At 41.7% G+C, this 20,894-nt stretch overlaps 2 protein-coding genes across 2 annotated transcripts in view; both read left to right on the plus strand.

Moving 5' to 3' along the window:
- Nucleotides 1-8,190: 8,190 nt before the first annotated feature.
- Nucleotides 8,191-16,284, plus strand: LOC140740114 (G-protein-signaling modulator 2-like). The gene is made up of 4 exons (XM_073069020.1): nucleotides 8,191-8,575; nucleotides 12,677-12,818; nucleotides 14,354-14,497; nucleotides 15,856-16,284. The coding sequence occupies exons 1-4, from the start codon at nucleotides 8,471-8,473 to the stop codon at nucleotides 15,870-15,872; spliced, it is 408 nt and encodes a 135-aa protein (XP_072925121.1). The 5' UTR covers nucleotides 8,191-8,470; the 3' UTR covers nucleotides 15,873-16,284.
- A 3,040-nt stretch (nucleotides 16,285-19,324) lies between these two features.
- The window catches only part of xab2 (XPA binding protein 2), a 78,993-nt gene continuing 77,423 nt past the window's right edge, over nucleotides 19,325-20,894 (plus strand). The window contains exon 1 of the mRNA XM_073069026.1: nucleotides 19,325-19,461. Within this exon, the coding sequence (XP_072925127.1) occupies nucleotides 19,426-19,461 (36 nt within the window). The 5' untranslated portion in view covers nucleotides 19,325-19,425. The remainder of the gene's footprint in view (nucleotides 19,462-20,894) is intronic.

Below are 20,894 nucleotides of genomic sequence, written 5' to 3' on the forward strand. Positions count from 1 at the left end.
CATAGAATGAGGGGAGATTTGATAGAAGTATATCAAATTGAGGGATATAGATAGGGTAAATGCAAGCAGACCTTTTCCACTAAGGTTGGGAGAGTCTAGAACTAGAGGTCATGGGTTAAGGGTGAAAAGTGGAATGTTTAAGGAGAACATGAGAAGGGAATTCTTCACTCTGATGGTGGGTAACAGTGTGGAAAGCTGTCACTGGAAGTGGTGGATGTGGGTAGGTACATGGATCAGAGGGCTATGATTAGGGTACGTGTTGATGGGACAAGGCAGATTAATGTTGATGGTGCAGACTATATGGGCTGAAAAGCCTGTTTCTGTGTTGTAGTGTTCTATAACTCTACAACTCGTGTTCTCAGTATTATTTACTTATTATTTTTATTTTGTATTTTCAGTTTTTCGTATTTTGCACATTGATTGCTTGTCAGTCTGTCTAGTTTCGCATCAATTCTACTGTATTTCGTTGTTCTATGGTGAATGCCTGCAAGAAAATAAATGTCAGGATAGTATTTGGTGACATATACGAGGGGTGATTGATAAGTTTGTGGCCTAAGGTAGAAGGAGATGAGTTATACAGCTCTCGTTACATGCAAATACAGTTCAACTCTTTGAGTGATTATGCAGAACGTTTGAAGTTAATAACTCATTAGGGGTGATTGATAAGTTCATGGCCTAAGGTAGGAGGAGATGAGTTATTAACTTCAAACTTTCTGCATTATCACTCAACAAGTTGAACTGCATGTGCATGTAACGAGAGCTGTATAACTCATCTCCTTCTACCTTAGGCCACGAACTTATCAATCACCCCTCATATGTACTTTGATCATAACTTTACTTTGATCTTTGAACACTAATGAAAGCTCATTAATCTGCATTCTTAATTCTCTCTCTCCTCAGGCCCTGCCTGACCTGATGAGTATTGCCAGCATGATCAATTTTTATTCCGGATTTCCAGCATCTGCGTATTAGTTTTGCTTTCAGAAGGACTAAACATGTTTTGTACTGGGGTTTTCTTCTCCATGAGTCTCTCCTCATTCTCCTACATATCTAACTACTTGCACTCAGTGGCCACTTTATTAGGTACAAGAGGTACCTAATGATGTGGCTACAGTGTATTCCTGTATGTTTCTGGTTTACTGCACACCATTGTTGTAGCATATGCCTATTTGAGTTACATTTGGTTTCCTGTCAGCTTGGCTACTCTCCACTGACATCTCTCATTAACAAGGTCTTGTTGCCCACGGAACTGCTGCTCACTGGATGTTCTTTTTTGCATCATAGAGTCTGTAGTGCATGAAAATTCCAAAGAGATCAGCAGTTTCTGAGATATTCAATACACCTTATCTGACCCCAACAATCATTCTATGGCCAAAGTCACTTAGATCACATTTCTTCCCCCATTCTGAAGTTCAGTCTGAACAACAACTGAACCTCCTGACCATGTCTACATTTTTTTATTCATTGAGTTGCTGCCACTAGATTAGCTAATTAGATATTTGCATTAATGAGCAGGTATACAGGTGTAACTAATAAAGTGGCAATTGAGTGAATTTCTTTATTCCCAACCTGGTATCTCCTTGACTGCATTGATGTTCTTTGTCTTTGCTATAACCCTTTGTTCTGCTCCTAAATTCCACACTAAGCCACTCTGCAAGTGAAGACATTTCTCCTGAATCATTTCTGGACTCATTAGTGACCTGTCGCTTTCTAGCCTGGGAGTTTTCTTTCCCCACTGATGCTTCATCAAACTTCTTCAGTTGAAGCTCTATCAGGTCATGCCTTTTGTTAAGGCAGAGGTTGGGCCTGTCCTCATTTCAATCAGCTCTAATTTAGAGTCCGTGATTAATACTGCATGGAATTAGGCCCGACAGCCCAGCAGGCCCCGGCTGACCAAAATGCTCATCCACGCTAATACCATTTGTCTGGATTTAGTCTATGCCCTTCTAAACCAGTGGGTTATATTGACCCCCACCCCAGGGTGCGGAGTGGGTTTCTAAGGGGGAAATAAAGATAAAGGGGGAATTGGGGTGTGTATGGTAACAAGGGAGCATCTAAAGGATTACAGGCTTATTATAAACATTTGATCCTCAGTGCCTCATAATAGATTACAATGATCATGTTATCACCTTATCTCTTGCTAACCCACCATTCTCTGAGACTTTGCTCGAAGCACATTATAGTTGTTGAAAAGCAATGTGACACTTCTGTATTTGGCATATCATGAGAAATCTGGGCTGATGAAATTGTGTTATTTCCAGGCGCAACTCATTTATTATTTCCGTTTATTATTTCTTCAGGCAGAGAGTCAGGTCTTGCCAGAGCTGTGATGATGTCATAACTTCCCCCTTCATTGATTGCAGGGTTGGGGTTGTTGTTAAACAATAAGCGATTGGCCACAGACGTTAATCCATAATGAAGATGGCAGAGGCAAGCCAAATGGAAGAGAAGTGTGGAGTATCTGAAATATGGATTTATACCAGTACCAAGCAACCAATAGCAGCCAATGTGTCTGTTGTGTGGAAAAAGTTCTTTTTAAATGAGGGAATCAGTCTGTCCAGGCTCCTTGAAAATTCGAAGAGAATATACTCTGGCAAAAACAAATAAGAACTTGGCATATTTTCAGTCATTTTATGAAACCTTTCAGAAATGGAAAATAATTTTAAAATGTTTGCCAGTACTTCACAACAGAACAGTGAAACTGATGTTTTGCATGCTTCATACAATATTTCATTGCTCATTGTTAAATCTGGAAAGCCCCATACAAGTGGAGAAGAATTGATTCTGCCAGCAGACAGGAGGGCTCTGAGCACCGTTTTGCTTAAGTCACCAGACCAATTAATTAAACTGTTTCAGCTCAGCAACAACTCTCTTCAAAGACAAATCAGTAAAATGTTTGAGAATGTGGAAGATACATTTTGCAACATGCTTAGGACAACAGAACTTGTTCTACAGTTGGATGAGTCAACTTTGCCAGGCAACAAATCTTTGCTTCTTGGTTCTGTTTCCTTCATAAAAGATGAAAGAATTTTTCAAGAGTTATTATTTGCAGTGGGGCTAGAAACTGATGTGAAGGGAGAGTCAGTATATTGGGTTGTTTATCAATTTTTTCAAAGAGAAGGACATTCCACTCACCAACATTCTTGCTTGTGCAACAGATGGGGAACCATCTATGGCTAGTAGGCAGCTGTCGATCCCAGGGGACCATGGGTTTGTGCCCCTGGTGGACTGTGTCCTCTCCAGGGTGGGAAGTCTTGAAGAACCGGCTGTTGCCCATGCAGTGGATTTCCCCTCTCCACGTCACTGATATAGTCTCCAGTGTCGTCGCAGAGGTTGCCAGAGAGAAGTTGTAAACAACATCAAACTGCCTTAGGGAACCCGGCTCTGGATTTCTTCCTCGAGGTTTACTCCCGAAGCCTTTCCCATGGGTGGGTATGGCTGCAAGGCAGCGGAGGTTTCAAATCAGAGTTTCCTTCTTGGCGGGCTGCTGTCGAAGGCTGATGAGCCTCACCTGCATGAAGCAACTGGTTTTGAGGTGCCAGTGGTCCGCCTTTGCCCCTTCTCTTGTCAATAGAAACAGTTCCGCCAGGCCTGGTAGCTAAGCCACATGTGAAGGCCAAGAGCTGGACTTGTTTGTCAAAGGCTGTTAGAGACACATGCCATTTAGAGCACTTCATAGGGAATGGGAGCTTACCCCCACTACCACCCCCTGGCTATGACAAACTTAGGAACCTGTGGGGTTATTACTTTCTTGAAAAAAGCTGTACCTAATAAATGAAACATACACCTTTCAGTGTGCAATTTACAGCCAATATCTTGTCACAAAAAATGTGATTGGTTGCACAAATCATTAAATGCTGATATCACAGCAGTAAACAAAATCAAGTCCCATGCCTTCAATTCTCGACTATCTCAAGAGCTTTGTATTGAAGATGATGAACAGTTTGAATGCTTGCTGTTACACACAGAAGTCAGACAGCTCTCGAAAGGAAACTGCCTGTGATGTTGCTATGCATTTTCTGAAACTGTAATAACATTCTTTGAAGACTCAAATACCTCATTTAGTAATCAACTCAGGAATAATAGGCATTACATTGTTTATTTGTCAGAATTATTTGCAAAATTTAATTAAATCAATATTCAGTTGCAAGGAAATTATTTGAATCTTACTAAAGCCAAATCAATCATCTTCACATTTCGTCCAAGTTATGTCTAGGTGGTTGAGCCCACTAGGGGATCAGCAATTCTGGATTGGGTGTTGTACTGGAATTGATTTGAGAGCTTAAGGTAAAACAGCACTTGAGGAAAGGGATCATAATATAATCAAATTCACTCTAAAATTTGAGAAGGAGAAATTGAAGTCAGATGTATCAGTATTACAATGGAGTAAAGGGAATTACAGAGGCATGAGAGAGGAGCTAGCCACAAATTATTGGAAAATAATGGCAGGGATGATGGCAGAGCAGCAATGGCTGCTATTTCTGGAAGCAATTCAGAAGGCATAGGATACGGTACATACATCCAAAAGAGGAAGAAGTATTCTAAAGGCAAGATGACACCACCATGGCAAAAAAGAGAAGTCAAAGCCAACATAAAAGCCAAAGTGAGGGTATATAATAGAGTAAAAGTTAGTGTGAAGTTAGAGGATTGGGAAGTTTTTAAATATCAACAGAAGGCAACTAAAAAAAGTCATTAAAAAGGTAAAGATGGAATATAAAAGTAACTTAGTCAATAATATTAAAGAGGATGCCAAAAGTTTATTCAGATACATGAAGTGTGAAAGAGAGGTGAGAGTGGATGTTGGACTGCTGGAAAACGACGCTGGAGTAATGGGGAACGAGGAAGTAGCAGATGAATAAGTATTTTTCATCAGTCTTCACAGTGGAAGATACTAGCAGTATGGTGGAAGTTCCAAGTGTCGGGGCATGAAATGTGTGAAGTTTCCATAACTAGGGAGAAGGCTCTTTGGAAACTGAATGGTCTGCAGGTGGATAAATCACCTGGACCAGCTAGTGTACACCCCAGGGTTTTAAAGAGGTGGCTGAAGAGATTGTGGAGACATTAGTAATGACCTTCCAAGAATTACTAGATGCAAGAATGCTTCTGAAAGACTGGAAAACTACAAATGTCACTCCACACTTCAAGGAGGGAGGGAGGCAGAAGAAAGGAAATTATAGGCCGGTTAGTCTGACCTCAGTGGTTGGGAAGATGTTGGAGTTGATTGTTAAGGATGTGGTTTTGGGGTACATCGAGGCACATGATAAAATAGGCCATAGTCAGCATGGTTTCGTTGAGGGAAAATCTTCCCTGCCAAATTTGTTGGAATTACATGAAGAAATAACAAACAGGTTAGACAAAGGAGAATCGGTTGATGCTGCGCACTTGGATTTTCAGAAGGCCTTTGACAAGATGCCACTCATGAACCTGATCCACTCATGAGCCCATGTTTTACAGGAAAGATTCTAGCATGGACAAAGCAGCAGCTGATTGGCAAGAGGCAAAGAGTGGCAATAAATGGAGCCTTTTCTGGTTGGCTGCCGGTAACTAGTGTTCCACAGGGGTCTGTGTTGGAACCAGTCCTTTTTATGTCATATGTCAAAGATTTGGATGACAGAATTGATGGCTTTGTGGCAAAGTTTGCAGATGATATGAAGATAGGTGGAGGAACGGGTAGTTTTGAGGAAGTAGAGAGGCTACAGAAGGATTTAAACCAATTAGGAGAATGGGCAAAGAAGCGGCAAATGGAATACATGAAAGTGTAGACTACTTTCAAAATGGAGAGAAAACACAAAAAAAATTGAGGTCCAAAGGGACTCGGAAGTCCTTGTGCACAATTCCCTAAAGGTTAGTTTGCAGGCTGTGTATGTGGTGAGGAAGGCAAATGCAACGTTAGCATTCATTTCAAGAGGACTAGAATCTAAAAGTAAGGATATAATGTTAAGGCTTTATATAGCAATGCAGAGGTCTTATTTGGACTATTGTGAGCAGTTTTGAGCCCTTTTATCTGAGAAAGGACATTCTGAAACCGGAGAGGGTTCAAAGGAGGTTCATGAAAATGATTCCACAATTGAATGGCTTATCATATGAAGAGTGTTTGATGGCTCTGGGCCTGTATTCACTAAAATTTAGAAGAATGAGGGGTGGCCTTGTTGAAACCTATTGAAAGATGAAAGGCCTAGGTAGAGTAGATGTGGAGTGAACGTCTCCCATCATGGGAGAATCTAAGACCAGAAGACACAGCCTCAGAATACTGGGGTGTCCTTTAGAACAGGAATGAGGAGGAATTTCTTTAGCCAGAGAGTGGTGAATCTGTGAAATTAGTTGCCACAGGCAGCTGTGGGGTCCAAGTCTTTATGTATATTTAAGGCAGAGTGTGGTAAACTATGTGTATACCTGTCTGGACACGCCCCTCTGCTGACTGCTCCTGTGGCTCCTCCCACAGACCCCTGTATAAAGGCGATTGGGGCACTGCTCCTCCCTCAGTCTTCAACATGTTGTGCTCCCTTTTTAGCTGTTAATAAAAGCCTATTGTTCACTTCCGGTCTCCTAGAGTTATTGATGGTGCATCACAGAGTTTGATAGATTATTGATTGGTCAAGGCATGAAGGGATGCAGCAGAAGGTAGAAGATTGGGGTAAAATGGATCAGCCAGGATAAAATGTCAGAACAGACTCAATGGCTAAATGGCCTAATTCTGCTCCTATATCTTCTGGTTTTATGGTCTTATTTAAGTGCAACTTTGGCTGTTGTGACTTTTTCAAATTTCTGAGCATCTCTGAGTTGGAAGACAAATAAAGAATACTAGATGATGGTTTTCAGGTATATTGTGCCCATCTGGATGAGCTGCATCCAGGAGATTTCAGGCTTTTCTCTCAATCCAAATTCCAGATTGGATAATAAATCTATTCCTGAACATTTATAATGAGGAATTAACAGGAAGGATGGAGAAAGAACTGATCTTGCTATAGAATGACTTTGAGCTGAAGCAGAGGTTCAAAAAAATCATATCAAGACTTTTGGTTTCAGAAAGAAATCTCTGAACACAATCATGCACTGTGACAAAAGATCAAGCTGTTCTGTATTGTCTTTCCAACATCATACTTAACGGAGCGTGGTTTCAGTGCAGTGCCTAACTTCTTTTAAAGCAACAAAACAGATTGCTTCACTGTGCTTTGCAAATCAAAATTGTTTTTGGTTTTATATAATGGCCAAAAAAAGGAAGAGGGGTGCACTGGGGATGTAGTCTGGGAACCAAGAAGATAGTAACCCAGAAAAGTTTGGAATTCACTGTTCTGAACCTTGTACCTCTCCAAGTGTGTTAAAGATGTTATTTTATACCTGCTTCAACCACATACTCTGGCATTTTATTCTACATTTTACTCTCTGTGCAGAAGAAAAAGACTGCCCCTCATGTTGTTACTAAATTTCCCCACCATCACCTTAAACCTGTGCTGTCTACTTCTCAATTCTTTTCCCCTGGGATGAAGACTCTGTGTATTCATCCTATCTTCCGCTCATGGTTTTAGAAACCTCTACAAGATCACCCCTCCCCCCCATTCAGTCCCTCAGGCTCCAAGGAAAACAAGACATAGCCTGCTCAACCTCTCCCTTGAGTCCTGGCAACATCTTTGCAAATCTTTTGCACATTTTCCAGCTTAATAACATTATTTCTGTAACAGAATGACCAAAGTTGAGTGCCTTACTACATGTGTGGTCTCACCAGTGTCTTGTACAACTGTAAAATAACCTTGCATTGTCTGAACTCAGTGCCTTGACTGATGAAGGCCAGCATGCCAAAACACTTTCCTCATCTGTCCACCTCTGACTCCACACTCCTTGATCCAGTTCTAGTCCACTCATGTGAATCTGCTTTTCCCACATGTGCATCATCCCTGCTGAAAAAAGGGTAGAGTTTCTCACTGCAACGTTTGTTATAATTGATATCTGGACCTGGCTGGAAGCCCGAGAAGAGTTTATTTGTACTTTCCCCTCATTCCCAAGGGCCTTCATACTCTTTCTGGAACATGGGAAATAGATCTGTGCTCAGTATCCTCACTGCCCATTACATACTGTATCTGAAAGAATTAATCAGCTGCTTATCAGAAGTGCGTCAGAATTAAGCTCCATGTCTCATTAATCTCATTGGACGTTTACCAAGGATTTCTTAGGCTTGTCGTCTGAATATAGGCTGTGGAATGAATTAGGGGGACTGGAGGGTTTATAACCCCACAGTGAGCAACATTTAGACTAATCAAAGAATGCAGGTTGAAGGATCTGTCCGGATATCCATGTGTTCCTGATTCAGCAGCCAGGGTAAAGTGGCTTGTGTTCCCTTGCTGCTGATCAAGTTCCTGGAAAGACAATGACGGAGGTTTACTGAGTGGAAAACCGGTGAGGGTTTTGAACACAGACTCCGATTAGTCCTTTGAAGATACTTAAAGAGTGAGCAGTTTTCAGCCATCTCCCAGAGATGAGCCATAGGGAATCAACCGAAGATATTAATACACTTGGCAGTTCTGCATCTGACAAGGAGGAATTACTGCCGGCTGCAGTAGATGGTGACTGCCGGCCTAATGTAAGTATTTCAGTCTCTCAAATTCTTCCAACAATATGGTCTTCTTGTCCTGTTCCTTTCCTTCTTCCTGATATTGTTCTTCAACGGGCTGTGTCACGAGCACTAGTCTGTCCATCATTGAACAGATCTTCAAAAGGCAATGCCTCAAAAATGCAGCATCCATCATTAAAGACCCCCACTACCCAAGACATGCCTTTTTCTCATGGCTACCCTCAGGGAGGAGGTAGTGGAGCCTAAAGACTCACACACAACATTTTAGGAACAGCTTCTTCCCCTCTGTCATCAGATTTCTGAATGCTCCATGAACACTATCACATTACTTTTGTTATCTTTTTGCACCACATATAATATTCTGTCTTGTATATGTATTGCTATATATTTCTTAATCGTAATTTTAGTATATTTTATGTAGTGAACTACTGCTTCTACAAAATGACAAGTTTTACAACGTACGTCAGTGATAATAAACCTGATTCTGACTTTGTCTTATCCTCTGCTTGGACTCTGATTTTCGGAAGGTCACTGACATACCTGTCTCTGGACTTTCTGCCTTCCATCTCATCCAATCCCAAGGTGTCTGTGTTCCATCTCTGCCCCTCCAAAAGTATTCAGACCCCTGATTTCCAAGGCTCAACCCCCCGGTTGGTTATTCAAGATGAAAAATGAGCTTTATTTGTCACATGTACATGGAAACATAGTGAATTGTGTCAACAACAAACACAGTCCATGGATGTGCTGGGGGCAGCCAGCAAGTGCCGCTACATTTCTGGCATCTGCAGAGCATGCCCACGACATACTAACCCTAACCAGTACATGTTTGGAATGTGAGAGGAAACCAGAGAATCCAAAAGAAACCCACACAGTCACAGGTAGAACATACACGTTCCTTACAGACAGCAGCAGGAATTAAACTCCAATTGTACAGTGGGTTTTGTGAATGCTAACTGCTACACAACCATGCGGCCCAGGGTCTACAGCCTCAATTGGCCATTCCTGGTTTCCTCAACTTTTTTAGTTAACAAATTAGCACAAAGAATAAAAAATAAGTATTACCTCCAGCTACTCTGTGAGTCCTGCTGCACATCAACTGTGATTTTGTAAAGTTAACTTGAGGCAAGGCTTTGAGACATTTCAGCAAAGCACTTCACAAAATTTTAACTTGTGAAAGATTTTAAATAAATACGAGCCTCCCTCTCTTTCACACAAGCCCATCTTCCTGTTGATGTCTTTCATCAATGTGACATTAATGTGTGTGTGTGTTTTATGGGTTCACAAAGCAATTGGCAAATGTAGAAATGTGAACCAGATGTGGGGTCATGTCAGGTTTTACAGTGGCCTAATTATAATGCACTTAATTTAATCAGGATTAATACTTTTAACAAAATGTAATCGCTCAGCATAGTTCAATGCTCTCCAAGGGAGAAATTGTATTGCATGACCTTTTGTGGATAGCTTGACCATCTATCATAATCAGATAATAAGTACATTCAGCCTACTCTTATGATTTTATTGAAATGGCAGAAGTTTGAAATTCCAAAATCAGAAGCAGAAATTGCTGGAAGTAGATAGGTCTCACACATGAAACATTAACCGTTTCTCTTTCCACCGATACTGCCTGACCTGTTCCATCATGCTCCCAGTGTACTGGTGTTGTGCCAACCTTTTAGCCTAATCCAAGATCAATCTAACCCTTCCCTCCTAAATAGCCCTTAATTTTTCTATTATGTATGTGCCTGTCAGATATCTGCCTCTACCACCATCCCTGGCAGCACATTTCATGCACCCACCACTCTCTGTATAAAAAACCTACCCCTGATATCCCCCTATGCTTTCCATCCAACACCTTAAGCTGTACCCCCTTGTACTAACCATTTCCACTCTGAGATAACAGGTCTCTTGCTGTTAGCTCTACCTGTACCACTTACCATTTTGTATACCTCCGTCAAGTCACCTCTCACCCTCTGCTCCAAAGAGTAAAGCCCTAGCCCACTCAACCTTCCCTCATTAGACATGCAGCATCCTGGTAAAATCCTCCATACTCACTTCTACATTCTTCCTAAAATGAAGCAATCAGAACTGTCAAAATATACCAAGTGTAGTCTAACCAGAGTTTTATAGAGCTGCAATATTAACTTGTAGCTCTTGAACTCAGTCCCCCGATCAATGAACACCAACACACAATATGCCTTTTTAATCACCCTATCAACTTTTCAGGGTATTGAGTTCAAGAGCTAAGAATTAATGTCGCAGCTCTTTAAAACTCTGGTTAGACTACGCTTGGTATATTGTGTTCAGTTCTGATTGTTTTGAGGGATCTGTGAACATCTGTTTCCATGGTTCCTCACAGTGCTAAGACTTGTGCCTTCAAGTTTGACCTTCCAAAGTGAATCACTTCACACTTTTCTGGTTTGAACTCCTTCTCAGTCCAGCTCTGCTTTCTATCAATGTCTCGTTGTAACATACAAATATTCTGCAATATCCAGGTTCAGGAACAGTTATTACCCTACAACCATCAGGCTCCTGAACCAGCGTGGATAACCTCTCTTATCTCAACACTGAATTGATTCCAACCTATGGACTCACTGTCAGAAGGACTCTACAACTCAATGTCAGTTTTAGACCATAAGATATAGGAGAAGAATGAAGCCATTTTGCCCATCAAGTATATTCCACCGTTTCATCTTGGCTGATCCATTTTACCTCTCAGCCCCAATCTCCTGCCTCCCCACCCCCCATATCCCTTCATGCCCTGACTAATCAAGAACCTATCAGCCTCTGCCTTAAATATACTCAATGACTTGTCAATGTTTCAGCTCTGAGCTGAGGCAGGTTCTCGACCTAGAATATCGACAATTCCTCTCCCAAGTCCTCCACCCAAAGATGTCGCTCGACCCACTGAGTTTCTTGACCCAGTAAAGTCAACACATTCAGCATTTTCTGATATTAAATCTGATCAGTGGGATTCTTTGGGGAAACAAGCTTAAATACCCTCTTTCAGAGTCGATGCCTTCAGAAGACACAGTACATCATTAAAGACCCCTCACACCCTCTCCATAAACTGTTTGTTCTTCTGTCATCAGGCAAATGTTACAGGAGCATCAAAACAAAAACCACAAGACTACTAAACAGCTTCCTTCCACACCCAGTCAGACTGCTAAATAGCTGCTCTATCTGACTCTGTAATGGACACTTTTAACTCGCACTGGACACTTATAACTTGTTTTAACCGACATGTGGCTGTTGTGTTTTACTATTTATTGTTGTGTTTACTACTTATTGTTGCATTTGTTATGTTACGATTGCACTGCTCCTGGGAAACACTGTCTCATTCTGCCCTGCAGAGCTGATGTGTGGTTGGAATGACGATAAAATCTTTTGAATCTTTGAAAAGTGACATCATCATCTATCCAGTGTTTATGTCATTAGACAGAGCTACAGATCAAGTTCAACGTTCAAAGTAGATTTATCACCACTATTTACTACCTGAAGATTTGTTTTCTTTCAGGCATTTACAGGAAAATGAAGAAATAAAATAGAATTTATAAAAATATAAATAAAGACTGACGAACAACCAATGTGCAAAAGTAGACAAATCATGCAAATAATAAAAAGTATACAAATAAAACTAAATTGTAGAGGTCTTGAAAGTAAGTCTGTAGGTCAGAGTTGAGCTGAGTGAAGTTGCCCATGGCTGTTCAGGAGCCTGATGGGTTGTAGAGTAATAACCGTCCCTGAACCTGGTGGTATGGGACCTGAAACTCCAGTATCTTCTGCCCGATAGTAGTGGTGAGGAGAGAACTTGGCCTGGATGGTGGGGGTCCCTGATGATGGATGCTGCTTTCTTGTGACAGTTCACTTTGTAGATGTGCTCAGTGGTGGGAAGGACTTTGCCTGTGATGGACTGGGGTGCATCCACTTTTGGTAGTCTGTGGAATACTGAAGAATTCTCAGTGGAAATACATTTTGCTGAAGATCAGTATTGTTGTCCAGAGAGGACACCAAAGGTATTTATCCTGCTGTAGGAGCAGATTGGAGAGGTTGATCTGTCTGTCTGTCCCAGATCAGAGTGCTGAATTGTTTGTTTCTGTTCTGTTCATCCAGGAAAGTGAAGGAAATGATGCAGAAAATGAAGGGTTCTTCAACATGCTGAGCCATATTCAGAGAAACCGCATGGATGACCAGCGATGCAATCTGAGCGATAGCGAGATGCCCTCCAACAAATCAACTCTCATTGCAGCCAGCGGTGAGTACACAGCAATATCATAACTGCAAATGTCACACCACAACAAGGAGACGTTGAAGTGATGCACTGGGTCTGCTCGGAATCCAGTGAAGAGAAAAAAAACTCTTGCCAATGTCAAGAGTTGTAACTGAATGGATTGCAACACGTTCTCAGTTAGACTGGCTTGGCTCCACAATGCAAAACAGCCAGCAGTTCTGCAGTATAGTGTGCCTGTCTATTGTGCAGCTGTGTGTGTGTTTCTGTGTGTGCACATGTCTGTGTTTCAGATAGCACATGTGCTTCTGTGTGTGTGTGTTGGAGAAGTTGCACTTTCTTTTAATATGGATTTGTTTATGTATTTAAAAAATTCCTTCAGTGTTTTCTTTTGCAATTCATTTGTAAGCTTGTTTATAATGATCCCAGGTATGTACTCTAGAAATTCTCCCACTTTTCACTGCAGTTGATCAGTATAAGTGTTGGTTGTTATACAACAGTGAATGTTATAAAGATAAAGGTTAAAAGATTAGTTTTATTTATCACATGTACATTGAAAAATCCAGTAAAATGCATCATTTGCATCAACGACCAAGACATTCTGAGCATGTGCTGGGGGCTGTGCTTCTGGCGCCAACATTGTGTTCCCACAATTTTACTGTCACTAATCCGTACATCTTTGGAATGTGAGAGGAACCAACATGATCACGGGGAGAGCATAAAACTCCTTCCAGGTAGCTCCGGGAATTGAACTGGGACTGGTGACTGCTAGCGCTGTAAAGTGATTGTGTTAACTGCTGTGCTACCACTACATCCCTGTGCCAATCCATATTTGTGATGAGGATAGACTCATTCACCAAGAGAGCGATGATTCTTTGGAATTAATCCCCAAGAGGGCTGCAGAGGTTCACTCACTGAGTATACTCAAGACAGAGACTGGCATATTTTTGAAAATAGAAAGAATTTAAAGAGCTGGCTCAAGAAAGTAACACTGACTTGTTGGCTCCTGATGTTACCGTGATCCAAAGGTTCTTCAGAAGTTAAGAATGAGGCATAAAATTTGTTGCTTACAATCATTTTATTAAGTGTTACAAGAGCAAAGATGAAATGTTGAGAGAGAAAAGACAAGAGACCAAAAAGTAGTAGGGATAACAGACATTCCATTTATCACCATTAACCAATAAGATGGCCAGATCATGTGATACCTGCTACTGAAATCAAGAAGTTTCCAGAAAAATACAAGTGTAACTACTGGAAAACTCACTGAATAATCACATGTATATAGGTGATTTTATAAAAATACAAAAAAAATAGGAAAGTTAAACTACAAGAGACCTCATCAGGGAAGAGGCTGCCCAGCATCCATGCAGGATCACCAGACTCAAAAACAGTTTCTTCCCCAAAGACAACAGAATTAAATGATCTTATTGAGTGGTAAAACAGCCTCAAGTGGTCAAATGACCTAATCCTTGTCCCATCTTTCATGTGCTTATGAAATTATATTAATTAATTATTGGCATTCATCCTGTGATTAAGTGAGATCTTCACCTTCTGTGAACCAGATAGCAGCTCTGATCGGCCAATTAATGAACTCCTGGACATGCTGGCTGACAAACAAGGGCAGCGATTGGACGATCAGCGGGTTACCTGTGACAATTTACCAGGCCTCCAGCTCTCTGAGTGTTTCATTCGGTCCACTGTCGAAGGTAAGAAGAGCTTTCACTGCCACCCACACCAACTTGTTTCCCTTTTACTCACGTCTGATGAAAGCCTCTCCACTAACTTATTTTGTTAAAAATTAACTTGTGGTGATGTTACTTTATGGTGTGTGTGTGTGTGTGTGTGTGTGTGTGTGTGTGTGTGTGTGTGTGTGTGTGTGTGTGTGTGTGTGTGTGTGTGTGTGTGTGTGTGTGTGTGTGTGTGTGTGTGTGTGTGTGTGTGTGTGTGTGTGTGTGTGTGTGTGTGTGTGTGTAAAACATTGTTTCATTTGGCGGTATACATCTGTTCAGTCGAATGACATTAAATTGAACTTGAACTAGATGTACATCAAACTATAGAGTGAAATGCATCATTTACATCAACGACCAACACAGTCTGAGGATGTGCTGGGGGCAGCCCACAAGTGTCAGCACACTTCCAGTGCCAAAATAACATTCCCACAACTTAACTAACCCTAACCAGTATGTCTTTGGAATGTGCCATGAAACCCACGTGGTCACAGGGAGAATGTACAAACCCCCTATAGACAGCGGCAGGAACTGTACCCTGATCTCACAGGTGACACTGTACAGCATTACACTGACCATTATGCTACTGTTCTGCACCAAAACAAAGATCAGTAAATTCTTAAATGTTAAGGAAACCAAGGAATCTGGGGATGGTGCAGTAAAACGGTGTTGAACGAGATCTCAGTGACTAGCAGAGTAGGTCTGTCGGATGCTTATTCCTTTGGCTTTATGTTTCTGATGCACAATAGTCGCAGATCATATTTTCCCATATTGAAAAGAGACGTATGAGGGATGTACGAATGCCGTGATTTGTGTCCTGGGTACCCAGATCTGGGATGATGTTCCAATGACTGTGGAAAGCGGATGACACCCCTGGCCTCTTGGTCCCCATTGCTCAAGGGCAAAGCAACTGAAGCTGAGAGCTCGGGGCATCAGAGTTCAATTCCGGCACCATCTGTAAGGAGTTTATACTGTACGTTCTCCCTGTGACCATGTGGGTTTCCTCTGGGTGCTCTGGTTTCCTCCCACTTACTGGTTAGTAGGTTAATAGGTCATTGTCGATTGTTCTGTGATTGGGTAGGTGGGCACCATGGCTCATTGGGCTGGAGGGGCCTGTTCTGCAAGGTATCTCTAAGTAAATAAGTACAGAGCTCCCTCCATACTGAGAGCCTGTTATTGTTGCTCTGTGGCCTCATTCAATAGCACCCTCTCAACACTCATTTCTTACTCTCTGAAGAACTTTTTGACTTAGTTGATAGTTTCCGAGCCATGTATGCTTTCTTCCAATTCATATCATTTGATTTCTGAACCAATTGTTTTATTCTCTTTTGTTTCAGAGACCTCTCCAGAATAGACATCTCTGGACAGGATCCATCGGGCCTGAGTAAAAGCTGTGTCGTTAGCAAACAGCCAAAGGCAGTACTACTGGACCATCACTTAGACCATAAGACCTAGGAGCAGTTTTAGGCCATTTGGCTAATCAAGTCTGCTCTGCTTCTTTTACATGCTAACCTTTGTGAACATGTCTTCATTTGGGACAAATCTTCCTGCTCTTTGTTGTGGTTTTGTGACCCAGATAACTATGATGGATGTTGGTTGTTATAGCCTGGTCTTTCATGTAACACTAAACCACCCGGCATGATCTCAATGCACTTCCAGATACAATAATATCTGACATCACTTTTTAACAGTTGTTGAAATAAAATGCATCACATGTGTTTTCATTTAATGAGGCATAAAATATTAATAAAGATATTTAAATGATACGGTACTTGTTTTACTGATCTTTGCTCGCACATTCAGATTTACCAGGATGTTGCCTGGTTTATAGGGCATGTGTTATAACGAGGGGTTGATTTCTCTGGAGCAGCAGAGGCTGAGAGGTTGATAAGATTATGAGAGGCATAGACAGAGTTGACAGACAGTAAATTCATCTCATTTGCCTACAATTAGCTTTATTCCTCTAAACCAGGGGATTCCATCCTTTTTTATACCATGGACCAATACCATCAAGCAAGGGATCCATGGACCCCAGGATGGAAACCCCTACTCTAAACTTTACCTGTCCGTGTACTTAACCAAATTTTGTTTAATTGGAATTGGTTTATTATTGTCATATGTACCAAGATGCAGTGAAAAGCTTCTCTTGCACACTGTTCATACAGATCAAATCATTATACTATGCATTGTAATAGAACGAGGTAAAACAATAACACTGCAGAATAAGATTAAAAACTACAGAGATTTAATGTGCAGGATCATAATGAGGTAGGTTGTGGGGTGAAGAGTTCATTTCATAGTGCCTGGGAACTGTTACGTAGTCTTGTAACAGTGGGATAGACAATGTCCTGAGCCTGGTTGCATCTGCTCTCAGGCTTTTGTATCATTTGCCAGATTTTTTTTTATTAAGTGCAATCGTGAACAATACCCAGATCAGAAATGCTGATCAAGTCGACTAGTTCCCAGAGAGAACTCTGACGGGCCAATCAGATGGTTCATTGCTGCTCAGCGACAGATGGGAGAGAGGAGAAGAGAGAATGTCTGGGGTGGACTGAAGCAGCGGTGTAGACAAAATCCACAGAGGGGAGGCCAGTTTCCATTATGTGCTGAGCTGTGTCCACAAATCTCGGCAGGCAGAGCAGTTTCTGTGATGCATCCAGACTGTAGGCTTTCTCTGGCGCATCACAGAAATTTATTAAATTGTTCACCTAGATTCTTTCAAAGTGGCATACATATGAATAAAGATATCTAAACACGGCAATTATTAATGGTCTTAGATTCATTCTCCCAGCCCTCCCCTTCAGTTACTCAAGTGAGGATGCCTATCAACCACATGAAGGAATGTTGCCTGGACTCAAGGGACTGGGGCATAGGAGAGGTTGGACAAGCTGAAGATTTTATTCCTTGAAGCATAGGAGACTGAGAGGAGATCTTATAAAATCATGAGTTGTGTAAGTAGGAAGAATGCACATCTACTAAAGGCAGGCTTGTAGATTGTCAGAATTAGCTTTTTTACACAGTGAAGGGTGTGTGGAACACACTACCAGGGGTTGTGGCAGAGGCAGATACATTGGAGAGAGTTTAGTGACACTTATATAGGCACATGGAAGATAGTAAAATGGAGGGCCATGTGGGAAGGCAGTGTTAGATTGTTCTTAGAGTAGATTAAAAGGTTGGCACAAAGTAGGCCAAAGGGCCTGTACTGTGGTGTACTGTTCTATGGTCTAGAGGGTTAGGTTTAAGGTGACAAGAGAAAGATATAACAGGAAATTATGGAACAATTTTTTCCTCACAGAGTGGTATACATACACTCAGTGGACACTTTATAAGGTAAGTCTGTGGCCACTGAGTGTATGCTTGTGGTCTTCTGTTGCTGTAGCCCATACGCTTAAAGGTTCAAAGTGCTGTGTGTTCAGAGATGCTCTTCTGCACACACCTCCATTGTGATATGCAGTTATTTAAATCAAAATTAGGTTTATTATCACCGGCATGTGACATGAAATTTGATAACTTGCAGTTCAATGCAATACATAATCTAGCAGAGAGAAAAAAAATAAAAATTTTAAAATAATAATAAATAATCAAGTAAATCAATTACATATATTGAATAGGGTTTTTTTAAAAGTGCAAAAACAGAAATACTGTTTATTTTTTAAAAAGTGAGGTAGTGTCCAAAGATTCAATGTCCATTTAGGAATCAGATGGCAGGGGGGAAGAAGCTGTTCCTGAATCGCTGAGTGTGTGCCTTCAGACTTCAGTACCTCCTATCTGATGGTAGCTGTGAGAAAAGGGCATGCCCTGGGTGCTGGAGGTCCTGGCTTTCTGAGACACCGCTCTCTAAAGATGCCCTGGATACTTTGTAGGCTAGTACCCAAGACGGAGCTGACTAGATTTAAATCTTCTGCAGCTTCTTTTGGTCCTCAGAAGTAGTCCCTCCATATGGGTTACTATTGGTATGGTTTGAACCAGTCTGGCCACTCTCCTCTGACCTCTCTCATTAACAAGGTGTTTTCACCCACAGAACTGCCACTCACTGGTTGCTTTTTGTCTTCTCACCATTCTCTGATGGCTGTGTATGAAAATCCCTGGAGATCAACCATTTCTGAGATAAAGTCAAAGAGGAGCAGGTGAACAAGTGTACCTAATAAAGTGGCCACCGAGTGTATATGGAATGAGCTGCCACCAGAAGTATCTGAGCCAGGTGCTCAGAGAACAACATGTAAAAGGACACCTGGACAAGTACATGGATAGGAAGGGTTTAGAGGGATATGGGCCAGATATGTGCAAACAGGATCAATTTGGATATACACCTTGATTTGCATGGATCAGTTGGGCCAAATGGCCTGTTTCCATGGTTCAAGTTTATACTCATAGGCATATATACTGCACGTCGGGTATAAAATCTGATCTGTTGAATCCTATTTGCACATTTTCCATCTGATCCAATCACGACCTCATTTTACAGTGAATTCCATTAAAGAATGAACTGAATTACATTAATTCCAAAGTTAACTTTCAGAGTACCTACTTCCACCACTCAGTCAGGTCAAATGGAACAAAAGTTTTTATCTAGTATTAATGTTCCTTTGAACAATAAAAAATAAAATAACAAACAATACTGCCATCCTTATCCATTCAAAAGTAGACGGAACTAATTCACCAAGTGAGAGTATTGATGTTGCGTCACGATTGTACTCTCCAATAAAGTCACCGAGAAAGGATACAAATAATTGGTTTACATAGACGTTAATCGTGTGTATTATCCAATCACTGGGTCGAGAAGGTGGAATTACGTGACGTTCAGCAGAAAGAGTTTGCGTACCCACCAATAGTGTGGGAGCTGGTTATTAGCCGGGGCAGCAGGGTGACGGCGAGGTGGCTTTGGTAGGGAGGTATCGGCGAGGGAGATGCCTGACTTGTCGCAAAAACCCGACGTAGTGTTTGTAAGTAGACTGCAGTGAGCCAGCGGCCTCATTGAGAGGCTCGGGCACTCTTTTTTAACGTTAGGCCCAACTGAAGCCTCGGGCTCAGGTTAACACTCAGCCGGCTACTGCTTGGGGCCTGCTTGTGCTGAGATTAAACGTAAGGTATAGAAGCCGATATGGGCCATTCAGCCCATCGAGTCTGCTTCACCATTCATTTATTGCTTTTTTTTTAACCCCACCTCCCTGAAACCTTAACCACTTTACTAATCAATGTCTTCCTTAAATACACAATGAATATTAAATATACTCCACAGCCCTTAGGGATCTTAATTCTTCACATTCACCATCCTCTCTGAAGAAATTCCTCCTCATCTCAAAAACGTTGTGAGTCCCTTTGCCTGACTTGCTGAGCTCCTGCGGCAGCTAGTCTTTGTTTTGTCGCTCAATGTTGGAACATCTGCAGTTACTTGTGTCTTTTGGACTTGAGCCAATGTCCTATTTTCACTAATTGTGTGCGCGCACACACACACACACACACACAGAACAGAAATACACAGATTAGCTTAACTTGCTATCATGGTTAACAGAGGTGGTGGGATGAAAGGTGGTCCTGTGTTGTATAGTGGACGTGTCAGCAGGTTATGCTGGATAGGTGTGTGCAAAGAGATAGGTAACGTTTGTGGTGTTAACCCTGTATTGGGGTTGGGGTGAGGCACTTCCCCAACCAGTAAAGCTAGAGGATCTTTGCTGCTGTCAGGTGAGCTCCCCAGCAGCATAGTGGTGAGTTCCCTTCTGGCATCTCCACGTTCAGTGAGTGAGTGAGGGAGATCATGCCATAGATATACCAGCCTGACAAAGTTGCAGTTGAGGATGGTGTGTGCAGAATATAAGAAATGGGATGAAGAAATTGCCGAACAATTAGGTCTGCAGTGTCATTATACAAGGTTGTGGCCAATCTGCTACCTCAAACATAATATTCCATTATCCACATATTTACTGCCTGGTCAGTCTTTGCTGTAATCACTCCAAAGCAAGTATACTAAAACTTCAGATAATTCAGTAACAGATAGTCTGACGTTAAGGAGTTTATATATTCTCACTGTGACTACATGGGTTTCCTGTAGATGCTCCAGTTTCCTCCCACATACATCCCAAAGAAATACAGTAGGACTGATGAAGGGTCTCAAATGGAGATGTCGACTGTTCATTTCCATAGATGCTGCCTGACCTGCTGAGTTCCTCCAGCATTTAGTGTGTGTTGTACAGGTGGTAAGTTGTGGGAAGTACTGTGATATGTGCAGGCTGCCCCAGAACATCCTGGGACGGTGTTGGTTGTTGATGCAAAGTTATGCATCTCACTATATGTGTTGATGTACATGAGACAAATAGAGTTTTATATGAGCAGAAGGTCCAGCGTGCAAACAGAATGCGTAGCTGGGATCGGAATCCAG

The sequence above is a fragment of the Hemitrygon akajei genome, chromosome 16 (assembly GCF_048418815.1).
Source record: "Hemitrygon akajei chromosome 16, sHemAka1.3, whole genome shotgun sequence".
NCBI lineage: Eukaryota > Metazoa > Chordata > Chondrichthyes > Myliobatiformes > Dasyatidae > Hemitrygon > Hemitrygon akajei.